This window comes from Palaemon carinicauda, chromosome 31, assembly GCF_036898095.1.
Source record: "Palaemon carinicauda isolate YSFRI2023 chromosome 31, ASM3689809v2, whole genome shotgun sequence".
In the NCBI taxonomy this organism is placed as follows: domain Eukaryota; kingdom Metazoa; phylum Arthropoda; class Malacostraca; order Decapoda; family Palaemonidae; genus Palaemon; species Palaemon carinicauda.
The window spans coordinates 81,564,535-81,588,581 of NC_090755.1; the positions used below are offsets into that span (position 1 = coordinate 81,564,535).

At 36.5% G+C, this 24,047-nt stretch overlaps 1 protein-coding gene across 3 annotated transcripts in view; it reads right to left on the reverse strand.

Moving 5' to 3' along the window:
- LOC137625039 (uncharacterized) overlaps window positions 1–24,047 on the reverse strand; it is a 51,084-nt gene continuing 27,037 nt past the window's right edge. For all 3 annotated transcript variants that reach the window (XM_068355971.1, XM_068355973.1, XM_068355972.1), the window contains exons 4-10: window positions 21,516–21,689; window positions 17,550–17,696; window positions 12,058–12,300; window positions 10,884–10,980; window positions 4,316–4,399; window positions 1,248–1,390; window positions 1–702 (exon numbers count right to left, since the gene is read on the reverse strand). In XM_068355971.1, the coding sequence (XP_068212072.1) occupies window positions 580–702; window positions 1,248–1,390; window positions 4,316–4,399; window positions 10,884–10,980; window positions 12,058–12,300; window positions 17,550–17,696; window positions 21,516–21,689 (1,011 nt within the window). In that variant the 3' untranslated portion in view covers window positions 1–579. The remainder of the gene's footprint in view (window positions 703–1,247; window positions 1,391–4,315; window positions 4,400–10,883; window positions 10,981–12,057; window positions 12,301–17,549; window positions 17,697–21,515; window positions 21,690–24,047) is intronic.

Consider the following 24,047-nt stretch of genomic DNA (forward strand, 5'->3'; position numbering starts at 1 on the left):
AAATAAAATTTTCATTTAAGTAGAGATTATAAAATAAGCAAAAATATCAAGTATGCTCTACTGTGTTTTTTGTCATGTTTTTTATTGCATACAAGTCTTCTTTTGTGGCTCTATTAAAAGCTGTTTGTATATCGCACTTAAATCATCTCAAATAGCTTAGGAAAATATTCCCATTAATCGTTTAAAATTTGTCTTAGAACTTGCAGCTACCACATTACAGCATATATGCTTAACATATTCTCATAAAGTAGTCTGAAAACTTAACCAAAGCAAATTGGAATATAGGATAGTATAACAATACCATTCTAGCATCCATTACAAACAATTAAAGATATTCACATGGGAACAACCATCAGTCTCACAATCTCAGACTTGTAACATCACTACATTTTAAGTTATATATGAAGCATGTAGTGAACTACTTCATTATACTAGTTCTAAAATATCCAGGACCTTGACAATGCCCAACTTATAATCTTTATATTTTCTGCTTTAAAGTCACAGCTACACAATTCACGCATGTGACAGTTCTTCAGATTATAGTAGGTAGAACATTAACATCATTACCAAAGGCAGTTCCTAAAAAGGCTGTCGAGGTCGACCAGGACGAGGAAGATCTCCAAAGAGGTCAACCGATGTACTATGAACACTTCGTGCCAAGGCCTGTATAGAAGCTGCCATCTGGTCAGTATCACTTGGCATCTTTAAATAAAAATAAAAAACACAAGTCAAGTATTTTTCATGGAAAAGACTGGCAAAATACTAAAAATTCACCATCATGGAATAAGTAAAATAAAGGGTTTTCTTTGTAGCATAGAAATATTGCAGCAGGTAATCTTCAACTCAAAAAAAACCCACGTATTTTACATTTTTCCAATAAACTTTAACCCTTTTACCCCCAAAAGACGTACTGGTACGTTTCACAAAACTCGTCCCTTTACCCCCATGGACATACCGGTACGTCCTTGCAAAAAAATGCTATTTAAAATTTTTTTTGCATATTTTTGATGATTTTTTGAGAAAATTCAAGCATTTTCCAAGAGAATGAGACCAATCTGACCTCTCTATGACAAAAATTAAGGCTGTTAAAGCAATTTTAAAAGAATATACTGCAAAATACGCTTGAAAAAAAAATAACCACTGGGGGTTAAGGGTTGGAAATTTCCAAATACCCTGGGGGTAAAGGGTTAATAATTGCACCCCTGTCCCAACAATCTTACGAACAAGAAATAACATAAATTACTTACTTCAATGTTTAATGGCTCAGGTAGTTGTTTAGGACGTGACCCAGGCCACATAGGCACGCTTACTGGAACTGACTGAGCAATGTCTCTTACCCTTTCACGTCCCTGACGACCAGGAATATGTATCCCTTCATCGTGATTTGAATCTGAAAATTTTATTCCAATTAAAAATTTATCAAAAATTTAAATAATTTAAATTTTTCCTAGTTATACAAAATTAAGTTCTTTAAATAGGGATATATTTTTTAGTGAAACTTGGAACATTCAATGAAATCATTAATGAGGGCAAGGACAAGAAGTACACCTCGGAAGTTCTTTACTTATGATCTCTTAGCTCAGGACTGAGAGGGGTGTTTTTGGTGGAAAGCTGGTTCTTTTTCTTTCCTGGAAATGTCAATCTACCTGGTCTCGCATGGGAGCGAAGGAGTTGAATCCAGCTACCTCTTATCTGTCTATCATTGGAATGAATAGGCTGATAGGGCCTTGCCTGTCCAAGAGAAATGGTACATGGTCAAAGAAGGGATCCTTTCCCCTGAAGAGAATACCAGTCCGGCATAATATACCTAGCAAATATAGATCAACAAGTTGGTATATATTGCACTATCCTTACCCTCGTCTAGGATGGATGGTGGTGATACTTCTCTCGATTCTAAAGAATGGAGTGAAGAAGTGGAGTTTACCAGCATCATATTCTAGACTTAAATCTACAGTATATGTTACCATAGACAAGATGCTTACTGTCTCGCATACGAGTTGAGCTTGCTATGCAACTACTTGAGCAGTCACCACAAGACCAAGTAGAGAGGTGCCAAGGGAATTTTGGGAATACTCTTTTAGCTTAGAGGATGTGAAGGTGGTCTGGTGCATACACTACCCCAGCCTTCAATGCCTGGCCAACAGCAAAATTCCTCTTGAAGGCAAACATGGGGTCTAACCACTTGACTTTGTAGGCCCCAGGTTCTAGCTGATACCACAGCTTTTCAGCAATCAAGGCATATGCATCACGGATCGTCTCACAAAGACAGAAAGAGATCCTGTTCCTTGATACCATTTTCTTGGTCCTACCAGTGGTAAGGAGAGTCATTGACATTCCGGTCTGAGGTGCCGGTTCTTTTTCAGATAGCACCAGAGCTCTCACAGGATACTAAATATCTCCTCTTAATGCCAACCGACGCTTCAAGTAGAGCAGGGATGGAGAAGGGCTTGAACATGGCAGAAAAATAAGGGAGTTTCTTTCACCCTAAATGAAGTTCAACAAATTGCTTAAAATTAGTCATCCAGTGCCACACAGCTGTTCCACATCTTCTTGTCCATCATCAGATCAATGGCTTGGGAAATCTCAGACTTGATTGATGCAAGGGTTCTGGCTCTCGATTCTGTGGCATACCTTTGTTGAACTTCTGTGAGAAGGTGAGGATCAATCTGATATAGCACAATAGTACCAACATGTTCTTGAGTGACGGGCTTATTTCCTCATCTTTTTCTGGTCTTTCACCATCATGTCTTATTGCACCATCGGCTTGTAGCAGGTTGTCTTCAACAAAGGATGTAAGGTGTGGAAACAATGTCTTGTTATCTCTTGTCAATTCCCAATTTCATGTCTATCAAGCCCAAAATCTTTGACCCTGTGACTTGTATGTTAAAATGCAAACAGATTGTTTGCCAAATGTCACTAAGGGAAGTGCTATTCTTCACAATTGTATTTCTAGATATCACTGTAGCATGCTGTAGCATAATTAGCTATCTTACTTAGCATAGCGTAAGTTCAAGTCTCTATACCTGTTGTCAGACAGATAAACTAGAGACAATGTCAACAAATCCCCTGTAGGATTTAATTGTCGTCTTCTTTCCCCATCTTGCATCCTCTTTGAGGTGGGGCTCAAATTGTTGATTTTCAAAGAACATGAAGGATATTATTCTCCCATGCCTCAAAGATGGTAGTGGACTCCTTGCCCATCAAGGAGTACTGTTCGGGAGCTTTGCTTAGCCTTGATGAGCAACCACTTTCACTGCTATAAAATGTCAATTAATCCACTTTTCTGAGGATGTGTCAGTTTGCTTATCCATTCAAATGAAACTCAACAGTAATTAATAAAGGAGTGGAATTGACTTTGAGCACTCTTGTAAAGTCTTTTACAACAAAGATACAAGGACAACAACACGCACCCGGACATTGGCCTCAAGATGTGGAATAGCCTTGTGGTGCAGGTAAAATAACTCAAAGTCCCAGTATTTTTAACATTTTGAGATGGGGACCATCCTGAGCCTGAAACAATTACTAGGAAGGGCCCATTTCAAGGAGATTTGCGAATATCCCCTTCGCTAGGGAAAGGTGAGATGGCCACCTCACCTGATATTTGCCACAGGGGCAGGTCAGAGTCCCCTTCTTATCTAGGTTTTCATCTGGAGGACTCTGTTCTAGAGGAAGCCAAGAAAGGCGTAACAGCTCGAGCACTGAAGAGCAGAAAGCGAGTGCCAATAGTCTTTCTCAACCTGGCGGAAGATCTCGAAGCCGAAGAATCCTTCTTGGACTTCTTCATCTTCCTGCAGTACTGGGACCACTTCAAAGGTGTCCACACCCAGTAATCATAACAGAAATGCTTGTGAACACCCATGTTCCCTGCAGAACAGTCACAATGAATCTACTTCCACGTAGCTCATAAATCTGCTGCAATTGCAACCACGGCAGAACTGCATGTTTATCTGAGAATTCGAGACACACTCAATGACTAAGAGAAAAAGAAATTCTATTGATAAACAGGCAAGCTTTGTTTAGTGCAAAGTACATCCGTGATACTCTGCGGCTAAAATCAAAGGGGGTATTCAGTGCTGGCAAGCGGGATAGGCTTCCCAGCCACTTGTCAGTAATTACCAACACCACCTTATAAACCTTAACAGCCAAATTCCAGCTATGCTGAAATCATATCCCTATTAAAGGACTAGAGTTTGGATGTATAGGCACAAATATATTTTCAGTGACATGCAGTACATCATTGTAATTGAATGTTTTTGATAAACAATCTGAAAAGAATATTATACCAGTCTACTTTATCATAATCCTATATACTTACCATCAGTGTCATCTTCATCTGAGTGATACTGTCCTTGTGAAGGCATCACACTGGCTTCAACCATACCATCCATATCAAAGAGACCTGAAACATGACTACTGTTAGCAAACAATAAAATTCCAGAGTACGTTATTGAATAAAAACCGAAAGTTCAACTGAAATTCAATCTATTTGCTCCAAGTTGAACTTTACCTTACCTTGGTGGTAATTATCATATACTGCAACAATTGTCATATAATGTTACAACAAAATGTAAATAACTTGTAGTGCATCCACCTCTGACAGTCGAAACATAACACCCACCAAAGCAACACTTCCTATATATATTCTGTGGAGTTCAACAATTCTATTATTGTTCCATTAAATAACATGAATTTAGGATTTACAAATGTTGGGCCATATAGTCCAACACAGGGATTTGGATGGGCACTCTTCGTCTAGAAGCAACTGTGGAAAAAATCTGCAATTGCATCAAGAAGTTCTGTAAAGTTAAAATGACACTGGATTGCAAGATTAGAGAAAGTTAGCAGGAACAGAGGTAAAGTAAAAGGCTAGAATGGACGCGACAATAATGATTTTTCATAAATAAGGTATGCAATACATGCAATGAGCTGCACTAATAACCCATTCCTCCTTGCAGAAATTGCAGCTTCAATGTAACAACAAACGGCTTTTCTCTAATTTTTTCCTTAAAATATTGAACATTAATCTAAAAGAACACTTATATCACTGCATATTTCCTTTTGCTACTTAAACCATGGACTAGAAAAACCTTTTTTAAAGAAAACTCACCCATGGTAAAAACAACAGTGGCCTGAATGAGCATATTTTTCAAGTTTTTTAAGGATGCAATGCAGTAATCAATTATACTATAAAGCTCTATGACATGATTTTTGTAAGTTGATGTTAACCTGGTTCAAGAGCTTTGTAACTATAACTAGGATTTTGCGAAAATAGCCTTCGAAACATTAACCTTTTAAGTCCCACTGGACTATTTCTACTTCAGCTAGTGTTGTGAGAAGCACTCGATGTACATTAATTATTGGCTCTGCTGCAGTAAGACATGACTGTTACACCACGTTTTAAAATATAAAAGAAAAACATTAATATTAAGACACTAATAAAGGAAATATTTTCAAGATATAAAATCTATCTACCATGGCTCTTCCCCCAATTTTGGGAGGTAGCGGACATCAAAAAAGAAACAAAAGAGGATTTCTTTCTCAACGTTCGTTCCTCTTTGCCTGACGAGGGACTCAGCCGAAAATGAATAGCATCACAATTTTTTGCAGCATGACAACCTCTCCTTCAATCCTTTCCAAAGTATTGGCAAAGTCAATTGCCAACATCATTTGGTGTATTGAACATCACATTTTTGATAATTCCCTTCTTCCGTTGCTCTTAATTTAGCATTATAATGATAGGTCAATGGTGCAGGTCCCTTTACTAAAAAAACATGATCTTCAGCTTACTTGAAGACATAGAAAGGTGGGGCTGATGCTCCATCAAAAAAAAAATTAATAAATAAATTAACATTACATTTGCTGGAAAATTGAACTTATGGCTTGTAAGGTAGTTTTTGCACTTCAACTAAACACTTGACTTCAAGTATAAGAATAATTATCAACTCTAAAATTACAGTGCAGTGATGTGTACTTATAGCAAAAGATTTAAAATGCACCTAGGCAATAAGAATAGAGGGTTCTTCACAAAAAAACATAATGCTAGCACAATTACCAATTTTAAAACCTTGTGTAATAAAGCATTAAAAAAATCTACACATATAACCAAGGACCAGTAGCTTAAAAGTAATTTAAAGTAATGGTTTGTACCAATATAAGAACAAAAGAATGTTCCTAGCTAAAATCACAAAAAAACATCTAATAGCAACAAGCTTTTGAAGCACAAAATTGTGTGGTTGCTACTCAAGTCTAAATTGTACCTTTGCAACATATTCTTACAAAATCACAAGATAAAATATCTATCAAAACAATAATCCTAAAATTCAAGATGTAGACAAACAGAAAAATTGTATAAACAATGCACAATAGTATTTGCCAACTGTCATCTTGGGAATGATTAACAGTCAATAGAAAAATTAGTATCATATTTCGGATAGAATTGTATATAATTATGGAATCTGGGCTATATAACTCAGGGCTGGGGCTTGGGAGACCCTTTAGCAACTAAGCGCTAGAGATTGATTGATTGATTGATTGAATTTTCTGGCATCCTGACATCTAAGGTCATTCAAGTGCAAGAGAGGGAAAACCTGCAGTTAAACTACTGTATGAAGTAAAAGTTGTACAGCATGATGGAGAGGCATTGGGAACAGAGGTAGAGTAGAAGGACATAAAACAAAAGAACACTGCAAATGCACTTAATAATGCCTACAGTGTGCTGTGTGAGATGTACTGGACTAACTCCCTTAGAGGAATATCATATTTATCTTCAACTAACACAGACTTCTTATATCATCTAATTATGTCCAGAAAAGAGAAGTGTTGGAAGGAAACAGTTATTAACAGAAGAACAATCTTCCTTCTTCTAATCTAGCGAGTGTTTTACTACAGGAAGCACCTTCACTCACTTGATTACAATGGCCTTGAAGAACTGAAGAAACTACAAGGAAATTCTAATAGGAATCATTTGGAGGAAAATACCCCCAGTATAAGTGTGTCCTATTAATGAAAATAAAAATTATTTTAGACTATGCATTTATCAAATGAAGAAAAATCTCAAATAATTAAACTAATTTGTATTTTTCCTAACTATACAAAACTGAGTCTTTGAATAGGAGTGTGCTTTCAGTGAAGCTGAACATGGCAGTTAGAACTTAACGAGGTTTGGTAGTTAGCTGGAAGGTAGCAGCGAAGCCCTGACTACTTGGCAGGCCAGTAAGCTCCCACTTTGACCATAAACCTCGGACTCAGGTTTTTAAATTTGGAAAAAACACACTTTAAAAATTTGTGATTTGTTCCAATCCAAATACATATCCTTAGGAGGGAGGAGGTTCTTGTAATCATACTGGCTATACTTTTCCGGGAACTGTCAAAAGCACTTCGATTGGTCTACCTAGACACTCTTGATAACATCTTCAACATGTTCTCCTCTAGAAGTAGTAGTGTACGAAAATAAAGCAGAGGGGAAGGAAGAACTTAATGTTTGCCTTCTACAGAAAACTGTTACACATCTAGTTATTCGGAAAACACTGCAAATCTTCCCTTCTTAACATTCATCGCACACAACGATTTGCCTACAAATTTATTCAAAATAGAAAGCAAAAGATTAAAACAGCCAGTCGAGGGTGTGAGAAATATGTCTTTGCTATAAGACAGCTGAAGAAGTAAAAAAAAAAAAAAAAAAAGTGGGAGCTCAGTGGCCTGCCAGGTGAGCAGGAATTACCCTGCAGCTAACTACCGTCACCTTGTTAAATTTTAACAGCCATATCCAGCTTACTTTAAAGCATTCTCCAATTAAAGAACAAAGGTCTATACTTCTGTAGGAACAACATTTACTATTATTACCATCTCCAACTAAGCTACAACCCTAGTTGGGAAAGCAGGATGCTATAAGCCCAAGAGCTCCAACAAGGAAAATAGCTCAGTGAGATAAGGAAATAGGGAAACAGAATAGTTTGCCTGGGTATACCCTCAAGCAAGAGAACTCTAACCCAAAACAATAGAAGACCAGGGTACATATGCTATGGCACAACCCAAGACTAGGAACAATGGATTGATTTTAGAATGCAATTTTTCTAGAAGAGTTGCTTACCACAACTTTAGTCCCTTCTACCCTTATCAGATAGAAAGTACCCAGTGAACAATTACAGTGCAGTACTGTAGTTAATCCCTTGTGCGAAGTAGAATTTTTCAGTTATCCTAGTATTGTCAGGTGTACGAGGAAAGGAGTGTGTGTAAATAATAGGCCAGACTACTCGGATATGTGTAGGCAAAGGAAAAATGAGCTATAACCAAAGAGGGATCTGATGTAGTACTATCTGGCCAGTCAAAGAACCCATTAACTCTCTAGAGATAGTATCTCAAGCTGCCTGGTGCCTTGGCCAACTTACTACAAGTAATATTACATTTACATAATGTGATAACATGAACCTGCATTACACTACAATGAAGAAGATGGTTTTATGCCACTTATGGACTTGATGACTACACCGAATATTGGAGTTAAAAGAAAAAGTAGGTTGCTTATGTAGCTTGCTATTTCAGCCTATCACTAAACCTAACTCCTGTGGGTATCTTGTGTCTTAACCCTTTTACCCCCAGGCTATTTGGAAATTTCCAACCCTTAACCACAAAGGGGCTATTTTTTTCCCAGCACATTTTGCAGTATATTTTTTTTTAAATTGCTCTAACAGCGTTAAAGTTTGTCATAGAGAGGTCAGGTTGGTCTCATTCTCTTGGAAAATGCCTGAATTTTCTCAAAAAATTATCAAAAATATGAAAAAAAAAAAATTTTATAGCATTTTTTTGCAAGGACGTACCGGTACGTCCATGGGGGTAAAGGGATGGCTTTTGTGAAACGTACCAGTACATCCTTTGGGGGTAAAAGGGTTAAATGTGTATTTTATTGATTTTGTCAGCTCAGATTGGGAAGACTAAGTAAATAGCAAAATTACACAAGGGTTCTGGGGTAACCTAGCATAGGATATAGGCTGTGCCCTTCCCAGGAGCTAAGAAGAAAATTGAGGAATAAACACATGATCAGAATGATAATTTGTCCTTTCACAAACTGCTTTCAGGCTATGCTAATTCTAAGTCACGGCTTTTACAGATCAGCAAAATACCCTACTGCTAACATAAGTTACAGTTCTAGATTATGCCTAACAATCAACATATAACAACATACAATAACCATTCATGCAATATGCCAACCAGCCTACAAAATATTTAAACATGAAAAAACTATCCAAACATAATACAGTAACTGTAAATCATACATCCATATACCAAGGCACTTCCCCCAATTTTTGGGGGTAGCCAACATCAACAAATGAAACAAAAACAAAAAGGGGACCTCTACTCTCTACGTTCCTCCAACCTAACAAGGGACTCAACCGAGCTCAGCTGGCACTGCTAGGGTGCCACAGCCCACCCTCCCACATTATCCACCATCGATGAAGCTTCATAATGCTGAATCCCCTACTGCTGCTACCTCCGCGGTCATCTAAGGCATCGGAGGCAGCAGCAGGGCCTACCGGAACTGCGTCCCAATCGCTCGCCATTCATTCCTATTTCTAGCATGCTCTCTTGCCTCTCCCACTTCCACATAAACTGACAAAATCTTCAATCACTAATGCTTCAGCTAGGCTGGTATTCTATGAACCAAACAAGTTAATCTTACGACAATATACAAACTCATACTTTTATCTCTTTGCAGGCATAACATTTGGCTAAAGATGAACCCTTTGATAAAAACCAAAGAAACAAATTCTCCATAATAATGTAGTTCACACCATTTTCATACATTACAAAATTTTCAGAGAAGTAGATTGAATGTACATACACAGTTTCACAAAGTATTTCCAATTTCTAGCAAGTCGCAATATTAAATGAAATTTTCCAACCTCAAAGTGAAGGTCAAATTTGTAAAAAGGGAAATGGCTCGGTAGCTTCATAATCATACTGATTTAAGCGCTTTTACAGTTAAATACTAAGTATAAAAATACTTATGTTGCAGGTAAGGTGAAATACTGTATTGTACAAGGCTGCAATAAAAGGTAGTTAATCAGAATCACTTACCTACATACTGATTTGTCTTGTTGCTAAAGGGAAAGTGAAGGGATGGACATTACTCAACAGTCTGACTGCTAGAACATCTATTTGTCTTTTAGAAAAACCCTTTTAAAAGCTTCCCTCTAACAATATGTTAAAATTAAGAGTGCCTTTCAATTTCACTGTAATGTAAACCAAAAACTTTTGTCATTACTGACACTTACTTTTTTTGTAATTTTTGTAATTTTGCAGATTCATTAACCTTTTTAGGAAATTTCGGAATAACAGAAATTTCTTTATACCACTTGCTACAGGAAAAAATACATTTATAAAATAAAATATTGCAAATTCTAAGCAGCTTCCTGCATGGAGCATGTCTGGCTAAAACAAGGAAAATTCTTAGAAGCGAAAAATGCAAGCCAGTCATATCTCGCCATCAATTAACTTTGTTCACTTTTGTATGTTTCTAATCTAAATAACATGCTGTGTTCACCATCAATATATTAAAAGTACTTAAATTAATTTCTATTCATTAACAGCTGAGAAATTCATTCAAATGCATTAATAACAAACAATTTTAATTTAATACAATCGATATAACACTTCGATATAGGTTCCAAATAAAAAAAAGTCCATGTTATATACACTGGGAATTCTTTAAGGAAATGCACAAAAGCACAAGAGTAATAAATAACGTACATTAACAAATAAATTACTCTTGATAATCAATCACAAAATTAAATAAATATTCTATATCACTCTAATCATGGGTAAACTATAAATCATAAGACCCTTTTTCTAATCAACGTCAAAACAAATACAATCAGGAAACAAACCTTCAACATCTAGTGATTGAGCAACTCTGACATTCCCCTGTGGCTTCACTCTTGGTACAGCTACAGACGAAGATAACCTCATATTTCTCATTCCAGCCTGAAAAAAATATTTCATATGAAACTGCATCAAAGTTCATCCATGTAACAATACAGAAGAGATACTGTATTAAACAATATTATACCATTTAATATAAGGAGCAAAATGATATTTGTAATAACCTGATATGTATTTCATATGAAAACTGACTATATGTTAACTTTTGTAGCTGGAAACTATAGGCATGGGATTCAGGTTAGGCCTACCCTAGACCAAAATTTGACTTACAAAGTTTCTCGGAATCTATCAAGTTTGTACGTTGAGGAACCTTCTGTAGTGTAATCTTGAAATTTCACATAATAACATTGCCATAAGATATATCTCAATGAACTATTAACACACATCTACTGCACTGAGATCTTAACCCTTTTACCCCCAGGCTCTTTGGAAATTTCCAACCCTTAACCCCCAAGGGGTTATTTTTTCCCAAGTACATTTTGCAGTATATTTTTTTTAAATTGCTCTAACAGCCTTAATCTTTGTCATAGAGAGGTCAGGTTGGACTCATTCTCTTGGAAAATGCCTGAATTTTCTCAAAAAATTATCAAAAAAATGAAAAAAAAAATATTATATTTTTTTGCAAGGACGTACCGGTACGTCCATGGGGGTAAAGGGATGAGTTTTGTGAAATGTACCAGTACGTCCTTTGGGGGTAAAAGGGTTAATAGCACATAAGATACTACTGTATTTATATTATACAACATGATAATACTCTGGCGAAAGCCATTAGTTATTAGCGGAAACAGCTGTTGGCAAGAATTGAATAAATAGAGCAGCACATTACATAAATCTATTTTTTCATTTACAATTCTATCACTGATAAAAAGAAATGATACAGAAAACTAGTAAAGTGTTGCCTTTAAATTGTTGATGACACAAGTGCTTTAGCATTTAATTAAAATTGCCGAACATAACAATAACAAATTTAAACCTTTCTTTCAATACCAGAAGGCCTCAACTTTTTTTTAGCAGGAATACCTACCATATGGATAAAAACAACCTTCTATTTTTATATCTGGTAAACAAATAATTGATACATATAAAAAATGTTGAGGGGTTACAGCATTTCAAACTTACTGTTATTCCCTGGGAAGCGTTTAAGCTTAGTGGCTGGGATGCTCGACTCTGAATGTTAACAAGAGGCGGCAAAGTAGTATCAGGCTCGTCCTGAGTAAGCGTATCACATTCCGCCTCCTCTAGTTCTTCATCAAATTTATCGAGCTCAGAAAAATCATGGAAATCCTTTTTGCCCATCAAACTCTTAGCACCATCCATTTCCATGTCCAAAGGATCTTCTTCGCTTTGCAATTCAAATGATGTCTGAAAATAAATTGCATTGGTTATTCTTTAATCTTTCTCCATGAAAGAATAACAAATACAGTCTACACATAATTAAATCAGTTGCAAGGCAGCCTGAACACGGTCTCTTCAAGCTTTCCAATGTTTCCTGCCAGAAGTAATATTTGTATCGATGAATTTACTTCATAAGGCCCCGTTGTGGAGAAAGAAGAGATTTTGGGCTGAGGTACAACTAGGGGAAAACCCTGCGGATATACTAGGAAGTAAAAGTTGAAAGGGTTTAGACAGCAAGTTTGAAGATAGGGAACAGAAACAGAGATAAATCAGAAGACTTAAAAAGTGGGTGCAGAGTTAGGGGCTAAAGGGAAAGATCCTTGATGAGCACAAATGACAACTCACGGCTTGGATTTTGGGAAATTAAGATTAATACAATGTTGGCCCAGAAAACATCTATGTTTCGTGTTTCAAATAGTTTTTACAATAAAAAAAAAAATTTATTGCTAAAAAGTCCTTTATATTTTTGCAGGCTTGTCCTGTTCTATACACAATCCTTTTCTGACCTTTGTACCAACTCATTTACTCTCCAAAAAAGTTCCAGGGAAAGCCATTTAATTTAGTATCCCATATATAGTAATTCCACCATTTTCTATGATTTTCTGAGGAATAGATTATCTGTTTTCTTATATATTACAGTAAATAGTATTCTTAAATAAATGTTTACTGCACATTTCTCTACGGTAAGTTCTTATTTCTTTGCCTGCTTGTTTATATATTCATAATTTTTATGTTAGGATTACGCTGAAAGATGCATAGTGTCAGAGACAATAACTTGCTAGACAAAAACTGTAAAACTTGTCCAGAAAAATACACATATAAGAATATATGTGCTGACAGTCTTGCTCTTGTGTGCGCATTTGGTTTCTATGTTTTTCCCAAATATACAAACCTGAGGCATTTATTAGGAATATGACTTCAGTGAAGCTGGAAACGGCTGTTTAAACTTTAAACAAAGTAGTGGTAGTTAGTAAGAATAGCTGGTAGGTAGGCATCATAATGAGTAAAGAATGTGCAAGGTAAGGCATCCCCCTCCTGACCACAAAAGACTTACCTCTGCATCCCTCTCTATTTCCCTTCTTCCTTCCACACCATTCTTGGACTAAGCCTGGGAGGGGCAGAGTCTGAAGAAATTATCAGTGGTCCTTGATGGGATTTGTAGGAAGGTCTCCTTACTCAAAACCGGTCCAAATGATATGGACGTCCACAAAGGTTTGACAGAGATTGCCACAACGGGCCTCCCTTTCCACAGCTGGCTCAATGTCACTCTCTGGAGAAGACAAGAAGGGGTCCCGCACCAAGCTGATCACCATTGCAGTTATCATTTCAGTGACAAAAGCCAAGCAGGTTAGTTATCTGGTGAGAAAAGGAAAACATTTCTACCCTTCCAGTAATGCATATCTGCAGAACTTAGCCCAATTCTACAAAGAAAAACCGTTAAAAAACAAAGTTTGCTATCGTGACCTACCATCAGTTAGCCGATGGTAAAACTAGATAGAAGTTATGGCCAAAGGCTTAGTGCACAGTCCTCTGCATCAAAGACTGTTGTCAACTAAAAGGATCGTTGAATCACTCAAACTCATTGGACTGACACTGAAGAAACCCAACAGAGGCCAGGTCTTTATTGGTCACAAACTTGCAAGTCTTTTTCCTTTCACAAAGGAAATATACTCTTCAACCAGCTATGGGAATTAATCCTTTTCCCATAGCACGAATGCTCAAATACGAAAATGGATCAGGGAATGTAGAGTATAAATCGAAGGCAGACAATGGACTGAATGAAAGGTAAACAATGGATTGTGCATGAATGCCCTTATACTATGACCAGGAGACAAACCCTGGCAGCACTGGTTAACTGAGATATGGAGAAGTAATGTAAACCCCTCTAGTGACTGGGTGTGGATGACCAGCCCAGCACAATGCTAAAAAAACGAAGAGTGTAACTCAGAGCTTGGAAGCACAACGACCCAAGCCTCAAACTTACGAGTGGAGCATGGAGCGTAAACCAATTACATGCTCAAATATAAAACAAAAGCAGCTTTGTGCTTGGGAAAATGAGAGGCATCCTGTGCACCTAAATGCATACGCCAATCACGAGCTCAATAGCGAGAGGAGCACATCTTACTGCTTGGAAACAAAATGAGTGTGGACTCGTGCTTGAAAGGGTGAGGAACACGAACCAATCACATGCTCGGACATAAGAAAAGTGCAGCTATGTGCTCATAAGTTTTTGGCACATGTCGTCTTTTCCCTCGTGCACCTCCAACCCAAAGATGGAAAAGAGCAGAGATAGTCTCCCATATACCAAATAGAAAAGAAAAAGAAGGAGAAAGCTTTATTCTCATTGCCTTGTACTGAATCTACCTGCTACTGTATTGGTACAATAGATGTCATACCGAAATTTGTCTTCCTTCCGGAGGAAGAGGATAGCTCCTAATAACAACGTATCCTTACTTTCATTGATCTAAGGTGCTGGTGGAAGAATAGATCACCTGCAACAAATGATTCTTAAGCTAATTCATATCCAGCAACTTGGTGTGGGTTTTGTATAAAACTGACAGACAGGTCAGCTATTCAAAAAGTGACTCAAATCACAGCTGTCTAAATCCTGAGAAACAGAAATTCATCTCAGTGCCCCTACCTTCACATTATTGGGTTGTGGTAAGAATGGTAAATGTACTGAACTTTGCTTATTTTCTTTTTGACTTTGTTCCATTTAATTCTCATCTATCTATTGGGCGTTCACTTATTTTTTTTTCTCGTTGATGCAATTGCTCACAAAATAAAAAATAATTATAATGCTCTCATATTTTTCAGTAAAACCAAAATAAATATCTATATCAATTTTCTTTACCATTTATTTAATAATATTGAATACAGCATTGATATTTGAAGTTCATTTAAAATAAAGAAAATGAAGAAACTGAGCCTTTGCACGAGAAGTTATGAAGCAGATTGTTAGGCGTGTGAGTTGCATAATGCCAAGTTTGTCCCCTTTTAGAAAATAACAGTATGTGTGAAGATAGTTTGTTAAGTCTGTTATAACTCACAAATTATTAGAAGGGACCAATATCCACTAAGGCAAGTTAAGTGATACAAGGCCTTCATCATACGAGCATCCATTGTTTACGTAGATTTGGCTTTCATGATGGTCTTGAGTGACCCACTTTGCTTACTAAAGTGCATATTCATTGGTATGCTTCTTGTAAAATAAGCTTTCATTAAGCTTATTTCATATTGCAGTGCCATAGTTTCCTTACTTCTGTGGATTTTTTGCAATTTATTGAAATACTTTACATTCACCTAGGCTAAGCAAGGCTAGGCTAGGATTTTTATATACCCTTAGCATGGGCTACATTATTTATTACATTTTCTTAAACTTGTAAAAATTCTGTAACACCTTAGATATAAACTAAAAGGTTGTTTTGCTGACATGAACACCCAATTTATACGAAATATCTATTTGGTGTGTCCAACCTAATGCTCAATTGCTGTTCAAACTAGTTCTTAGACTCTCCTACTGTACCAATATTTAGGTCATAATACTTACAGTTTAAAAAGTTCCACAAGGCCAATGATTTGAATCATATGGAATGAAATAACCAGAGCACTTCAGAGCACATAAAACTACTGAACTACATTTGTTGGTTCTATAAATTTCCTTGGAGAAACGACAAAAATAACTAACATTAACGTAAAGTTCTTATAAAAAACACTCACGCAAAAAAATTATGGAAAGGACATTTCCTGATTGCAACAAAAACAACAGACTGCACCACTAAACAACAGAGTGCAACAGCAAAGAAAAGGTGAGAGTTTTGACAGATGAGAGATGTAGAAGGGGGGGAGGTCCTCAGGTGGGATAAACCTCACCTGCCTACCCAACTACCACTAATTACTAATTAGGAATTCAGGGCTTGGTCTCTGTAACATGACCAACAAAATACATACTTGCTAAAAACAGTATTACCCCTTTCATCCAGAATCCTGAATAACCTGGACAACATCTGGATTTGGAAGGTTTCCAAAGGCCTTTCCTAATACTTAGGAAATCATACGCAAGTTAGAATTTGAAAAATAAGCTTATAGTTAATTGAGATTACACAACACTAATTTTTTCTCTAATTTAGTAAAATTTCAAATTACAGTATCATTATATGTAAATAAAAAAAAACATTGAATTTTTAATGAAATACTGTATTATTTTAAACCCATGTTATGAGAGAAAATTCCTAACATATATGTAGTACAATGATGATTTCATGCAATCATACATTTAGCACTCTGATGAATTAATGCAATAGAGAAAGATGCAAGCCAAATGACAATTAATTCTTCTCAAAGTATTAACAATATTTCATCGATCTCACGGCACAAAACATTTTTTTTTTCAATGCACACCGCAATAATAACAGTATATGAGCCAAGCTATTTTTAACAAGGACTAACCTAGATTATAAAGACTGTCAAATGTTGATAACTTGCAAGGTTAAAGAACACAAGGTCCCTTGAAAAATCCCAACTTATGGGTGACTGTCAGATGAATAGTTAATGATCATGCAATAAAAAAAATTAGTTAATGACCACGCTATAAAAAATTAATGACCACGCAATAAACACATTTGTTGAGTAAAACTTCGAAGAAGCCAACTATTAATTGGGGAGTTGTCAAGATATTTGGTAAGTTTTGTAACAGGATTCCTTGTCCAATGATCCTAATGGGAACATTATACCCTATATTCATTTGGTCACCTCCTAGTTGTATCATGAATATCGATACAATGGATAAAAAATAAATATGGTACTTCTGTCTACCAAAAGCACTGACACTTTCTTTGTACAGGGACTACTGTGTGATAAATTATAGTTTGAAGTAGGGGAGTTTTAGCTATTTTTTATCAGATATTACCATAATGTTTTCACCTTATATTTATTATGATTCGGTCCTAATGTTGTAAATTCTAAAAGTAAAAATAGCAGCAAAATGATGCTGAACGGTTGGAAAAAAAATTGGCTTAAATTATCTTTCCAGATTTCAATCATACATAGTGATTCGATAAAAAAATTAACTGAAAAGATTTCAAAACCTCCACATTAAAATAAATTTGAGGTTTTACTTCACAATTTACTCATCTGTTGTTAGTGTACCAAATGTAATTTTTAAAAATGATTGACCTGAGCACATTACGTAACAAAACCCTTCAGGGTAAACTAACCTGTAGGTTAGAGAGAATTCTCATAATAGTCTGCCTATCCCTTCTCACGCGGATCTGTAGAGCACTGAGAGCTGCCTGCTGTTGCTCTGTATAGGAACGAATGTTTGACTCTACTTGTGATTCAGCCTTTTTAAGGAACTTTGCAACCTGAAAATAGAAAAAATACATTAAAAAAAAATCAGTTCTACTCTATTTACCAAGGCACTTCCCCCAATTTTGGGGGGTAGCTGCCATCAAACAAAGGAACAAAAGGGGAACTTTCCTCTCTCCGCTCCTCCCAGCCTGACGAGGGATTCAACTGAGTTTGGCTGGTACTGCCAAGGTGCCACAGCCCACCCTCCCCCGTTATTCGCCACAAATGAAGTTTCATACGCTGAATCCCCTACCGCTGCTACCTCCGCGGTCACCAAGGCGACCGGAGGAAGCAGCAGGGCCTAAAGGAAAATATTATTGTGAAATGTCTCGAAAGATAGAGACTTATCAACAACCAAGAGCTTATCTCTCTCTCTAGTGGATAACCTTCACACTTTGGAAAATCTATGTTCGTCTGTGCTGTCTCTGGATCTTTCATAGACATCCTCACTTGTAGTTCCCTCTTTATTGTCGAACACACCATCTATATCCAAATTTCCAGATAGGTACCAATTTTTGGAAGGGTGTAGTCTCAAATGACAGTAAATTTACATTACCTGGGCAAACAAGGGCCAAACACATTTCAAGAAAATCCTTTCACCAAAAGGGGTGTGAGTCCATCAAAACCATAACATTCAAAAGAATACCAACAGTAAGGAAGTTTGGGGAAATTTTTCCTGTTGGACGATGGTAGAAAACAGCAAACATTTCAGCACACCCTATAAGGAGGTTTGGGGAAATTTTTCCTGATGGACGATGGTAGAAAACAGCAAACATTTCAGCACACCCTATAAGGAGGTTTGGGGAAATTTTTCCTGTTGGACGATGGTAGAAAACAGCAAACATTTCAGCACACCCTATAAGGAGGTTTGGGGAAATTTTTCCTGTTGGACGATGGTAGAAAACAGCAAACATTTCAGCACACCCTATAAGGAGGTTTGGGGAAATTTTTCCTGTTGGACGATGGTAGAAAACAGCAAACATTTCAGCACACCCTATAAGGAGGTTTGGGGAAATTTTTCCTGTTGGACGATGGTAGAAAACAGCAAACATTTCAGCACACCCTATAAGCTAATATTATACAAACACAATGGAACAATACAATTAACCCTCTTGTGTTCCAACCCATGATGAAACCAATACCAGCCTCATTGCTTTCAGGCATTGGAGAAAGTGACACTAATACAGAGAAATTATTTTCTGCGCCTCAGCACCCCAAAACAGTAAACGATATAAACTTCTGGTTTGTTGCATATGTCAAGACAAGATTAAAATCTATCATGATTTAAACAGAATAGCTTTGCAATGTTTAAAATCATTTACAAAAAGCAAGGAAAACATGAAAAAACTAGGATAATTTTTTAAATATTCATAGAAATTATAAAAATTCTGTTGGACTTTGATTTTTTATGAAAATTGTGTAAAAATTACTGATCTTTCACACTGTAGCAATGATTTTGATATAAATTGGATTGGTAACGAGCTGTGATTGATTACAAAATGCTAAATTTTTTACTGTGCGCAATAACGTCATGTGCCAAAAATATCTTTGCAAGAAGTCAAGTAAAGAATAACAGGTGTAAAGGACAAGGTGACTACAGTACAGCTCTGACATAATATATAGAATTCATCAAAATAGGGAGAAGTACTAGAGGAATGCCAAGGTTTGGGTGGATAGATGGAGTGAAGGAAGCTCTGGGTGATAGGAGGATAGATGTGAGAGAGGCAAGAGAGCGTGCTAGAAATAGGAATGAATGGCGAGCGATTGTGACGCAGTTCCGGTAGGCCCTGCTGCTGCCTCCGATACCTTAGATGACCGCGGAGGTAGCAGCAGTAGGGGATTCAGCATTATGAAGCTTCATCTGTGGTGGATAATGTGGGAGGGTGGGCTGTGACACCCTAGCAGTACCAGCTGAACTCGGTTGAGTCCCTTGTTAGGCTGGGAGGAACGTAGAGAGTAGAGGTCCCCTTTTTGTTTTTGTTTCTTTGTTGATGTCAGCTACCCCCCAAAATTGGGGGAAGTGCCACGGTATATGTATGTACCAAAATAGGGGTCACTTCTAATAAATTCCACAACAACTCTGGCATCTGGTAACAGACTTTGATGACACAAAATGGGATCATCAAAAAATTTACAACTCACATACAGAACGGTATAAGCCATTGTCCTAAAGAAGCTCTTTGTTCCCAGAAATACAACGAACTAAACACTTCCAGGTTGCTGTATTTCCTCTTCATGGGCATTCTGACACCTCCAAAAGCAAAGGTACTTCAATAAGTGGAGATAATAACCAGTTCTACCAACAAGGGTACTGAGGGACCAAGATGTAGACTCAGAAAGGTGGAAATCGGGGTTGATTTTTGTGATGTCTCCAGGTTGCTGCAACTACATTAGGCTGACATAAAGTAAGACATACTGTAATGAATGTTGAAACAAACTGAGAGTGAGCAGACAGGCGAGCCTGTAGCTACCCTGATCCCTAACATGCAAACATTATACAAACTTAACCCATTTACCCCCCCCCCCCAAGGTTATTTGGAACTTTCCAACCCTTAACTGCCAGGGGTTATTTTTTTTCGAGCACATTTTCCAGTACATTTTTTTTAAATTGCTCTAAAAACATTAATTTTTGTCATAGAGAGGTCAGGTTGGTTTCATTCTCTTGGAAAATGCCTGAAGTTTCTCAAAAAAATTATCAAAAATATGCAAAAAAAAAAAAAAAAAATGTAAATAGCAGTTTTTTGCAAGGACGTACCAGTACGTCCATGGGGGTAAAGGGATGAGTTTTGTGAAACGTACCAGTACGTCCTTTGGGGGTAAAAGGGTTAACAAGAGGATGTTGACATAAATAATCGCACATAAATGACTGAGGCCTGAATTAACAATGGAACAAATTATATTTTTGCATGTAAAATCTCTAACAATAAAGCAGTGTTGAGTCGGACAATAAAAAAATCTCTCCAAGTGAACTATTCAATATTTTGCAGTAATTTCAGTCATACGCTCTTTACCCAACACATCATCAATAAGCTGAATTTCAGAGAACAAAGACTACCTGAATAAATTAAATGTGATATATTGTATGATACAAAACCTTAATATTTACTGTAATAGAAACTGACTATACTCATACGCATAAGCTAATTTAAGCAATACCAAGAAAAATATAAAAACACACACCATTACTTTCACTTACGATGTTTAGAGATCATGCCGTTTTTGATTGATTGATTGATTATAAGATTTAGATCATTGTTATAAACTAGAACCAATCTTGGTTATCCAGCATCTATTTTATCTCAATATACCTTAATGCATCAAAGAACTTTAAAAAGAAAAATATAAAATACTTTATACTGTAATTATAATCATAAAATCAGAACAAATGAAACAAAATTAAACCAGACTTCAAAATCTTTAAAACTGGCAATTAAGTGTAAAATATTAGCCATTAACCCTTTTACCCCCAAAGGACGTACTGGTATGTTTCACAAAACTCATCCTTTTACCCCCATGAACGTACCAGTAAGTCCTTGCAAAAAAATGCTGTTTACAATTGTTTTTGCATATTTTTGATAGTTTTTTGAGAAACTTCAGTCATTTTCCAAGAGAATGAGACCAACTGACCTCTCTATGACGAAAATTAAGGCTGTTAGAGCAATTTAAAAAAAATATACTGCAAAATGTGCTTGAAAAAAAATAACCCCTGGGGGTTAAGGGTTGGAAATTTCCAAATAGCCTAGGGGTAAAAGGGTTAACTCTTCTAGATCTAAGCTTTCCTTTTAAAATCTAGTTGTAATCTTGTGAAAATGAAAAGATAAAAATATACTGACCTGTTGCTGGATGGCACCAAGGGCGTCCTCAACCTGAGGCAAGCGCTTATCGTTAAAATCAGTAGGCGATAGTGGTGGTAGCGGGCGGTTATCTAAAGATGTTGGGAGGACCATGTTAAACACGGGTGAGTATCCCTCACATCGCTGCAGCATCTGAATTTTGTTAGCATCGTTCTAAAAAATTAGAAAAAATAGATCTAAATATACGAAGCTATTACTGTAATTTTTCTTCTTATTTGAGACAAAATAAAAGAGAAAAATATTTTCTTAACCTGAGGCTTTAAAATACTATCTTAAGTGGCAAAAATACTATTCTTTACTTCTACTAGGTAGTAGGTTGCCCAGCGCACAAGCCACCCATTGAGATACTACCACTAGAGAGTTATGGGGTCTTTTGACTGGCCAGATAGTACTACATTGGATCCTTCTCTCTGGTTATGGTTCATTTTCCCTTTGCCTTTACACTCACACACCAAATAGTCAGGCCTATTCTTTACATATTCTCCACTGTCCTCATACACCTGACAACACTGAGATTACCAAACAATTCTTCTTACTGCACTGCAATTGTTCAGTGGCCACTTTCCTCTTTGTAAGGGTAAAAGAGACTCTTTAGCTATGGTAAGCAGCTCTTCTAGGAGAAGGACACTCCAAAATCAAACCTTTGTTCTCTAATGTTGGGTAGTGTCATAGCCTCTGTACCATGGTCTTCCACTGTCTTGGGTTAGAGTTCTCTAGCTTAAGGGTACACTCGGGCACATTGTTCTACCTTATATCTTATTTCTCTTCCTCTTGTTTAGTTAAAGGTTTTATAGTTTATAAAGTGATATTTATTCTAATGTTGTTGCTCTTCTTAAAATATTTTATTTTTCCTTGTTCCCTTTCCTCACTGAGCTATTTTCCCTGTTGGAGCCCCTGGGCTTATAGCATCGTGCTTTTCCAACTAGGGTTGTAGCTTGGCAAGTAATAATAATAATAATACTGAATTGATTATTACATTAAAAGAAATATTAGTTGCAAGATGAATAAGACTTTCACAATAATACAAAGAACATGTCCAAAAGGTAAAAGGATTACTTCCTAAGTCTGCAAGACAAGAGGTACATAGTTATCTACACTAGACAGGAAGAGACCAACAAAATAACTATACAATATAGTTTTCTATAAAGTATGAAATGTGATGCACAAGTATTAAAAATTTTACATAAAAGGAATAAAAAAGATTAATAAAAACAAGAGCAATTAGATATTTCAGACCTCCGCTAATGAATACTGCCAACAATTTACTCCAGCCTACGGACGAAACACTTCTTTTTTTCATAAGTTGGCGGTGGATGAATCTACTGTGACATTTAACTAATGTCTCCGGACAGCGCATCCCCCTTTTCTTAGGCTGACTGTAGATGGTGAAAAGTGCAATGTTGATCCAGAATCACAATCTTGATCCGGATCATATCTAAAATGGGCTCATCCATGACCTAAAATCTATCTATGGTAAACATTTTGTCAAAATCTGTGAAGTAGTTTTAACGTAATCCTGTCCACAGACAGACTTAGTTAACCCTTTTACCCCCAAGCTATTTGGAAATTTCCAACCCTTAACCCCAACGGGGTTATTTTTTTTCCCAGCACATTTTGCAGTACTGTATATTATTTTTTAAATTGCTCTAACAGCCTTAATTTTTGTCATAGAGAGGTCAGGTTGGTCTCATTCTCTTGGAAAATGCCTGAATTTTCTCAAAAAATTATCAATAATATGAAAAAAAAAACATTTTTTATAGCATTTTTTTGCGAGGACGTACCGGTACGTCCATGGGGGTAAAGGGATGGCTTTTGTGAAACGTACCAGTACGTCCTTTGGGGGTAAAAGGGTTAAATAAATAAATAAACCAACTCAATTTTATAGCCTCCATGGTGGAGGTAGAATATATTCTTGATTTATAGGGTATTTTAAAATTGGATATTATTTAACCATAAAAGAAACCCTTTCTGGTAAAAGACAAGAGCATAAGTGGTGGGTTATCCTTAAATCTGCACTCTCGAGTGTAGACTTATCAGTTCCTCCTTTAACTTAAACCAGATGGCACTGTCATTCACTGTCCAAAGGATAAAGTAACCCTTTTGGCTGATGTCTTTGAAAGTAAGCAGAATAATGAGATCATCATCTCCCTCATTCCTGTTTCTCTGCTACCAAACTAACTAGTTTAGCCTTTAAATCTTGTGAAATTAAAACACTCTTGATGCTTATGGTGATGTAGACACAAATTGTAGTTTTCCTTTGGTTTTTTTAAAAAGACTAACAATTTCTTAGCTCCTAAGTTTCCAAACAAATTAAGACAAGAACAATACTCAAAACATGGTAGAGTGAAATAATTAAAATAACACCTCAGCATAGATTGATAAGCAAAAATCTTTAAAAACTTTCTCATTATGCCAATTGTCATTCAATTGAAGAAGAAACAGACCGGTTATGTTTCTCAAAACCAACCAACATCCTGTTAGTACAATCATAGGGGTTAGAGAGCTTTTCAT